General features: G+C 40.0%; 1 protein-coding gene across 1 annotated transcript; it reads left to right on the forward strand.

Annotated features, from left to right (window-relative positions):
- The first annotated feature begins 3,239 nt into the window (after nt 1-3,239).
- Nucleotides 3,240-9,369, forward strand: LOC308105435 (uncharacterized protein). Its single transcript, XM_080456158.1, has 7 exons — nt 3,240-3,286; nt 4,040-4,069; nt 4,848-4,916; nt 5,757-5,886; nt 6,520-6,635; nt 8,933-8,963; nt 9,231-9,369. Exons 1-6 carry the CDS (start codon nt 3,253-3,255, stop codon nt 8,944-8,946), a joined length of 393 nt encoding a protein of 130 aa, XP_080312284.1. The 5' UTR covers nt 3,240-3,252; the 3' UTR covers nt 8,947-8,963; nt 9,231-9,369.
- Nucleotides 9,370-9,430: the final 61 nt, after the last annotated feature.

Here is a 9,430-nt window from a genome sequence, read left to right on the forward strand (position 1 = left end):
GATGATACATGAGAAAAGAACATTAATAATGTATCATATCGATATCATATGCCCAACATCATGTATGTATCGTGAAATTAGTGTTATCTTGACACCCCTAACCCTCCCCATCAAATACAACAACATGACATTTAAAACTGATAACATGTCCGATGTTTTGCTTTCCATATTGATTAGAACATTACTGTAGTCAGTCTTGCTAAATGCACAGTGTAGTGTCTGTAGTGGTAGCAGAATGGACAGTGTTCTAAACTTACATGTGGGAAACCCATTGAATCCCATAATTATAAACTGTGGTGACTACACTGTTGCCTACATCATGGGTTTTCAACTGGTGATCCGTGGAGGTATTGCATGTAGTCCCTGACCATGCATTTAGTAATGTAGGAAAGTGAAGATTTGTATTATATTTGATTTTATCGATGGTGGATACTGTTAATGTGAGTGACAACAGAAAGGAAATTCAACTCAAGGATGACAGTTTTACACACGCTCACAGCATAGTGTGTATTTAAGGGAGGTTTTAGTACATCAAGGTAAATACAGGCTTTTATTTGATGTATGACATCCGAGTCAGACATCCGACTTCCAAGTAACTGACAACATTGATGCGTCATCATACATCAAATAAAAGCCTGTATTTACCTTGATGTACCCCGACTTCCAAGTAATTGACAACATTGATGCATCATCATACATCAAATAAAAGCCTGTATTTACCTTGATGTACTAAAACCTCCCTTAAATACTTCCACAGAAATGGGAGTTAGAATTTCAAGGGAAACTGTACCGGTTTAGCTGGTTGAGTCATCATTAGTAGGAAATGTGCCCATATCAATCGCATGTGCTTGCTTGTACTTGTGCAATTCGAAAATGCCCCCTGTCTAAGTCTTAACAATTAGGGTATCAATTATAGCCTGATGATTCTGGTTTTACTTGTGGAGCTAGGCTGGCATCTATGCACGACTGTCCATATAGATCCAAATTAATCACATGCACAGAATTACTTCAAATGATTATGAATATCCAGTTATAAATTGGTCATTGTAACCTACCAGGGCCCTATTCCTCGAAAGGTGAATTGAATAAGCCTGGCCTTAAGTCAAATCCAGGCTTGACAAAGTCGGGTCCGTATAGCCTGGTTTATTCGGTTCCATGAACGCCAAGCCAGGCTGAAAAGGAGCGACTTTGTCAAGCTAGGCCTTGTCAAGCCAGGCTGTGTCGAGCCAGGATAATGAAGCCAGGCTTCACGTATTCCTATAAAAGACCATGAAAGTCGATAGCAGAATCCTTGAACTTGACCAATCATGGAGCCCAAAACCAGAGCGGCGTTCTTCTCTGTGGCTGAACAGCAGCACTGCAGCAGCTCATGAAATCATACAAGGAAGTAAAATGTATAAAGCAAGAAAGGAAACGCGACCGCAATAAATAGATCCAGGGAGAAAGCGTGGCAAAGTATTGCAAGCACACACAGAGTGTGTGTATGTGTGTGTGTGTGTGTGTGTGTGTGTGTGTGTGTGTTTGCGACGGGACGGGACGGGGGGGCAAAGGGGGGCAACGGGACGGCCGGGGACGGGGGGTGACCGCGACGGGACGCACGGAGGGGGGGGGGGGGGGGGGTTGACGCGCAATAACCCCACATTTGCAAGACCACTTTGGTAGAGGTTTGGGTTGTGTAGTTACCTTGCCATCATGATGTAACTCCAAAGGTGGACAAGAAATACAAAATAATTTCTCCATTGACTAGAAATTGATGATTTAAAATATGCTCCTCATTGACTTACATATCAGTGAAGAGGCTCTTTTAAACCCGTAACTAATAATTTATATATATATATATATATATATATATATACACAGACATTTTGTATAATATTAAAAATAATCTGTAATATATTATCAAACATCTAACGACAATATGAACTATAGTGTTAACAGACTGACAATGACATATCACATGAGTCATGAAACAATTATGATTCATGGTCACACACTTTTTCAGTAATATAATTGATTTGATTATATCTTATTGTATTTATTTCATTTTATTTGAATGCAGGGTCATTAAAATTAGTCCATATACAAACACATGTTTTGAATTAACTGTGGAAAAACTTGAAGAACGAGGCACTGGATTAAGTAAGCTTGGCTGTTAGCCTGCTCCTGACCAGGCTAACTTCACAGCTAAATTGCCATGGTAACTAAGGTAGGCTTGCTTCAATTCTCTTTCATGGAATCGGGTCATGGCTAAACTTAGCCAGGGTGAACTGGCTAAACTAATCTTCAAGATAATTCAGCTTTCATGGAACCGATTCAGCCCTAATCCTGACTAAATTAAGCCAGGATAGGGGTTAAAGCCAGGCTTTAGCTCTAATTCACCTTTCGAGGAATAGGGCCCTGGTGTATTTAATTCTATGAGCAACAAAAACACACTTAAAAGAGGATATCTCTGTGTTGGAAATTGGGATAATGCATCTCTCTAATATGCCTAACACCTGTTGAAGTGTTGCTTAATTGTTCAACCACCATCGTTAAGACGCTGAATAGATTTGACTGGGTCGTTCACACTTGCTGTGTGTTGATGGCTTGTTAACGACCGTCTTTCATTCTAAATAGACCAAGGTGTTACTGGATTTGAATCCTTTGTATCATTTGAAATAGAGAGGGGTCCGTTGACCACTGTTCTGCTGTAGGCTACTAAAAATGTATATAAAAAACGGACTATTTTATCAATTCAAAATTGCATGACCCTCCCTTGGATTCAAAGTAAAATTAGCTGACCCTCCCTTGTACTAAAATTAGAAAGGCATGACCCTCCCCTATTTTCCTCCAGGGACCCCTTCTGTAAATTTCGACTGGTCCCTTAATGAACTTAAATTAATTAATGAATCCCCTCCTGGGGGGCCCCTTGCGGTGGAAGTCCCATGTATGGGTTCACATAACCCAGCAACCCTATGCAAATTGCGCCACTGACAGGTGAAGGATGAGAGCCAACATTTGCCTCATTCGGATCAGAAAATGCTTGTTCCATTTTGTCTCAATCCTCTGTTAAATGATCTCCATCATTTTATATCCGGCCACATTGTTGACAATGCTGCACATTCACACTATGTTGACAATGAAAAATGATTGATGATGATCAAACAGTATTGCATAAGTGAATGTAAACAGTAGTTACCATATAACCAGGGCTATATAAGAGCATGGGTTGAAGCAGGACGTACATCGGTTGATCATCTTCGATCTGACAACATGACCAACCTCCGACTCCTGTGTGTCCTCATCGGTAAGTATAGACTCTTCAAAGCTTATTTACCATAACATAGCCTCACAGCCTCATAGCATAATTGCCTAAGTCACATTTTTAAGGATTTCAGGAAAGAAGAAATTAAAAATGTACTTAGGCAAAACATTTTTTTTTTACTTAGGCAAAAAAAACTCTCATTTTGCCTAAGTCATGTTTATCTGCCATTTATTTATATTCTCCTGTATTCCTTGGATCCTCACTCTTCCTAATATATTCCCTGGCCATTAGTGCCAGATTACACGTTCCGCCATTTTGTGTTTTCTTCAAAACACACATGTTTTGATACTGCTCCAACAGATTGTTTTCAAATCTCACACAAATACGGTAAACATTATCTCTGGGGTCATGTGATCAAGATGTACACGTTAGATTTTTCAGACGTTCCAAGATTTGTGGGCCCTGGACAGGCAACCCGGCCTGGCAGACACCTGTGCTCCGAGGAGCACACTTTTCTGTTTTATTTATGCATCTACTTACAGGAGGGAACAAGTTGATTATTGATTGATTTAAAACTAATCTTCATCTTGTGTTTGTGACTGTTGTTATTTATTTTTTATTTACATCTTTTTAATATTTGACACATAGATACAAGTTACTACATTTGTATTATTATTACAAAACATACAGTAAGGGACAGGTCGATTTTTAAAGAAGGGTACCCCTGGAGAAAATGTATATACCTTGATCTAAAATGCCATGACCCTCCCTTACACTGTGTTGTGTATGTTTCAGTGTTGGCTGCTGTGTGCTGGGAGGCTAACTGTAAGTACAAATGTGTTTCAACCTGTGTAAATTTTTAAGAGCAAATTTTGATTCAGTTTAGTCATAGTCTTTTGAATAAAACACGTTTTAGTCACATTTTAGTCATCTGACATGTCTTAGTCTTAGTCTGGTCGACTAAATCTACAGTTTATTTTGTCGACAAAAACTTTTGGTTTGCATGCTGAAAATAGCTGATCAACGTGCTCACAACGTGTTGCGCTGCAACGCATTGTGAGCTTGTAGATCTGCCATTTGAGTTGAGTGCAACACCTGAGCACAACCAAACATGAAATGGCTTGTCTTTTACTTCTGCTAGAACTCTTTTCCTCTATAGTCCCTCCCAAACATTTGAGTCTAGTTTTTATTTGTTGACGAAATTGTCAATATATCTAGTCTTAGTTTTAGTCATCATAGCTTAGTCTGTATTTCGTTTTTGTCACTGAGAAAACGTAGTCGACAAAATTAACACTGGTTTCAACTGGACATGATGCTCTTCAATTTAATTCAACCTTAAGTAGAAACCAAGTGGACATTTACTCCATAAAATCACTTTGAAAGAGTCATGTGATGAAAAGATGTGTATAGATTTCGGACATTTTCCATCATGTAAAGGAAGACGTTATAGAATTAATATAAACGTGTGTGTGTGTGTGTGTGTGTGTGTGTGTGTGTGTGTGTGTGTGTGTGTGTGTGTGTGTGTGTGTGTGTGTGTGTGTGTGTGTGTGTGTGTGTGTGTGTGTGTGTGTGTGCGTGCTGTCAAAACTATTGGATTTGCCAGCTCATTTCCATTACCATTACCAGAAAACCTTCAACAAGTGTGGTGCCTACAGGGATAGCCTCAAGTGCGGTAAGATGAAACTCTACAATGCTAGCTTGAAGATAAGTGACTATAAGGCCCACGTTTACTGATATTTTTCCAACCTCCATAAAGAAAATACAATACATAAATAAAATGACTAAATCCTGTCCACATGAGAGATGAGTCACACGCAGCAAGGCCCTCGGGGTGGGGACTCCCGCAACGCGCTGTAAGGCTACTTTAGAGCCTAAGTGCCAAAATGTTTAATACCACGTTCAGAACAGTGTGAACCAAACATAAACGACCCGTTATATATCGGTCATTATCACACGGCTTGGTTGAATGCTTGATTCTTATTGGTCAATTGCTGAATTCAGCTGTGTGTTATTTTCTGGATAATGACCGATGAGCTCAATAACAGACCGTTGTCTAATCAAAGGCTCAGAGCACCTGCTGCGCTGCTTGGTTTAATGCTGTATCCAACATGACAGCCATGTAAACAAACACACCATGTCATTTACAGCTAAACATTGCTCCCAAGAATGTTTTTGAAAACACTTGAAGCGAGAAATAGACAATGCATTAACCAACAATGTATTCTATTTTATCAACACTTCCTTGTTTTCTGAGGCGTGTCCGCCCGCCCAGCGCAGCACTTATGGAATACTTTCATTGCCGTAAGCAAGGAAATACTTTGTTTTGTTGTTACTTTTGGGTCAATTTATTAATCTATTTATTAAGTAGTCGTGTAATAAGTGGGATAATTGACGGGTAGCCGGTCATTATTAATAAATAAGTCCCGACAGGGTGATTATGTGTACGTAATGACAGTATGTAATGTGAAATGTTTGATGGAAGAATGTATTAGCTGGTTCTTATTCTCTGCAGGAAGAGGAAATGTCATCTCGGTACATGGTGTGGTAAGGGGACACAGGAAAAAGATTCTCCATCTCTGGTGGTATTTCTGGCATGTAGATTGGGTGTGTGCCCATAAACTGCATGGAGCAATTAAACACAAGTAAGAATGCACACACATACACACACGCTGTCACGCATGCAAGTGGCGAACGAACGAACGCACGCACGAACGAACGAACGAACGAACGAACGCACGCACGCACGCACGCACGCACGCACGCACGCACGCACGCACGCACGCACGCACGCACGCACGCACGCACGCACGCACGCACGCACGCACGCACGCACGCACACACACACACACACACACACACACACACACACACACACACACACACACACACACACACACACACACACACACACACACACATACACACACACACATTTCGGCCATTTGAAAATAGCAGATCAACAAGCTCAGGTCGTGATGCGACACATTGTGAGCTTGTTGATCTGCTATTTTCTAAATATTTTTTATGCATTTTATACATTTGGAAAACTTGTGATATGGGGAAATTCTGCATAATGAGTACTTTCTACTTTTGGTACCTTAAGTACATTTTGTTACCAATACTTTTGTAATTTTGCTCAAGTAGATTTTTAATTCCTGACTTTTACTTATAACAGAGTATTTCTACATTGCCGTATTGATAGTTTTACTTAAGTAAAAAATGTGAATACTTTTTCCACCACACTGGTGTACAAGCTTCTCTCTTCTTCCTCTCAGGTGTCAAGGCCATCAGTCATGTGACCTCTATGCGCTCTCGCTGCTGCCCAAGAATTCGGGATGCAGACACAGTGGAAATTTCTGCACAAAGGTCAAATGGACATGCGTGAAGAAATGTACGTGCACACCATGCATTCATGCCTCTTCCAATTGTGTGTTTGCATGAGAAAGAGAGAGAGAGAGAGAGAGAGAGAGAGAGAGAGAGAGAGAGATCATTATAGTTTTTAAGTCATCATTAGTTTTTGTTTTGTTTTTCATCACGACTTTTTGTGTAGATTTTCAGTTTAGTGCCAGTTCATTGCCAATTTTCACATGGGCCTTTTATAGTGCCACCAGGAGGCCAATTTGTACAAAACATATTTTTTGACAGTACTCCTACAGATTTTGTCCAAAAATCACGCAAATCGGTACACAGTATCTCTATAGTCATTAAACGAAAAGAGTCTTTAAAGTTGTACAATGCAGAATCACAAATAACGATTTTTAGCAACCTCTGCTGGTCACTACCGTCACTGCATACAATTTCCGTAGTCCTCGATTACCCAGAATTCCATTCGTTTTCACCGGAAGCCGGAAGCGTTTCAAAAAGCGATCTTTTAATTGTTTTATACTATCTACGGATCGTTTCTCTTAGCCAGTGGAGCATTAGTTACCATGAGCTGTGCTTTCTTTTTCTGTTCTTTTTCGATCTTCCAATCCTACATTCTCTTAAAATCAGCGTGAGGTTCCTTTTTGTTATTAGCGCGGTATTTCCTGGCCAAACAGGAAACCGTTGCGGTAGTTCCTGGCCGACGTCATGACGTCGGCCAGGACGTCGGCCACGACGTCATGACGTTGGCCAGGAACGTCATTTTCCCGGGAAAGTCCCCCCCGTCCACGTTCAATAGAAAATATGTAAATAAAAGGCTTCCGGGGGTGAAATTCATGGAGTGGGTGTTGTGAAACTTTTGCCACTCACAAAAGATATACAATTTAACTTTAGTTTTGTTGAAAACGTTACCTAGTATGCCTTTAAGATTTTTCATATTCCATCCTGATTGGCCACAAATGGCTTCCAAAGTTTGCAGGAGTGCTCCGTTTTGAACAAAATGCCTCAAATCATGAACATAGAGCATGCAATTTCCGTGAGATTTTGCACACATATTTCCACTATGCCGAGGAAGAAATGCCACTTTCAAATCAGCCTCATGGTGGCGCTATAACAGGCCGATTCGTGTTTTTACCTATACAGTAACTGTTACACCGATCTGTGTAAAACTTTGTATGCTCACTCTCTAGAGGTCAAGGAAAGACCTTTGCCCCGCATTTTTCACATCTGCCTTTTAGTGCCACCAGGAGGCGGACTTATGTAAAACATTTATTTTTATATTACTCCTTCTGATTTTATAAAAATTTCATGCAAATTGGTACACATGATCTCTATAATAGTCATGTGATCAAGACGGATGTGTTTGATTTGTCATATTCCATCCTGATTGGCTAAGATTGACATCTAAAGTTTGCAGTAGTGGCTTGTTTTGAACAAAATTCCGCAAATCATGAACGCACCGTCCGATTGCGGTCAAACTTGCACATTCACACTATGTTGAGGAACAAATGCCACCCTTTTAACATTGGTCTGTTATAGCGCCACCAGCAGGTATAATTTAGCAAAACATATTTTTTTAACTAAATGCCTCAAATCATGAATGCAGTGTCCGATTGCCGTGCAAGGTCTAAGAAGAACTGCCACCCTTTTCACATTGGCCTATTACAGCGCCACCAGGAGGCCACAATAAACTACCTGACCTGGTGGAGACCTGTGCTCCGAGGAGCACTTTTTCTCTCTTTTTTTTATGTTTAATGTTCAGAATCAGAATCAGGTTTATTGTCACAACACAGGTTTACAAGGTAAAAAAGTGGGTGAAATTCGCTTTCGTACATCGTTCCCATCGCAACGTTATTTCCATAGAAAGAAGGGGGGAGGAAGAGGGGGGGGGGGGGCAAGTGGGAAGGGAGATCAAACAAGAGAACAACAAAAAGGCCAAACAAGTTATCTACATATTTACTACACTAGTACCTGAGATAAAAAAAAATATGACGAAGGTGCCTGAATATAGCAACAATGTATACTGTGCATGATATACTTATGGACGTTAAGGTGCTTAGAGAGGGGGAAAAAAGCACATGTTGGTTTTAGTTTATTTTTTATTTTTTTTGTAATCTGGGGTAGTTAGGGAAGAGATTGTACAGGCTGAAAAAAGTAACACTAATAAGCGATCTACAAGGTCACAACGTGCCGCAATGCAATGTGATGTAAGATTGTACATCTGCCATTTTCGCTATCTTTGAAGATTTTTGAATTTCTTTTGACAACAGGGCTTAAAATGGTAAAATGCTAATAACCCTGTCAAATGTATGTCTTACATTTTAGATAATCATCACTAGTGATCTGCCTATTGACGGTAAGTGAACATTTATTTTACTTTTAAAAACAATATATATCAACAGTTCTATGGCATTTGATGCTTTATTTAGATGCTTTGTTTCTAATACACATTACAATATGCTCTCTTGAATAATATCAACTGTTGAATCCTTGACATAAAGTGGTGAAGTGAGTAAATGATTTGCCGTGTGTGTGTGTGTGTGTGTGTGTGTGTGTGTGTGTGTGTGTGTGTGTGTGTGTGTGTGTGTGTGTGTGTGTGTGTGTGTGTGTGCTTCTTCCACAGCTCCTTGATGAAGACACTGGGAGGATCAGCCTCCAATCCTCCTGTCATCATAATGATTAATAATGCAACACCATGTTGTCTGTAAAATTAATCTGTGAGCCTCAAATAAAATTCATCTCATGCAACCTGGTGCCTCGGGAACCCATGTGTGTTTATTGTTTTATGCAACCTGTAGCCAGTGGTGTAAATTTACTCAAGTA

Source organism: Gymnoscopelus braueri (assembly GCF_963280865.1).
Source record: "Gymnoscopelus braueri genome assembly, chromosome: 2".
Taxonomy (NCBI): Eukaryota; Metazoa; Chordata; class Actinopteri; order Myctophiformes; family Myctophidae; genus Gymnoscopelus; species Gymnoscopelus braueri.

Bases quoted from the DNA above. Each gene is read 5' to 3' on its own strand.
- LOC308105435 (XM_080456158.1), top strand. From the start codon at position 3,253: ATGACCAACCTCCGACTCCTGTGTGTCCTCATCG. The intron at 3,287-4,039 runs GTAAGTATAGAC...TGTATGTTTCAG, and splicing joins ACTCCTGTGTGTCCTCATCG to TGTTGGCTGCTGTGTGCTGG. The intron at 5,887-6,519 runs GTAAGAATGCAC...TCTTCCTCTCAG, and splicing joins CATGGAGCAATTAAACACAA to GTGTCAAGGCCATCAGTCAT.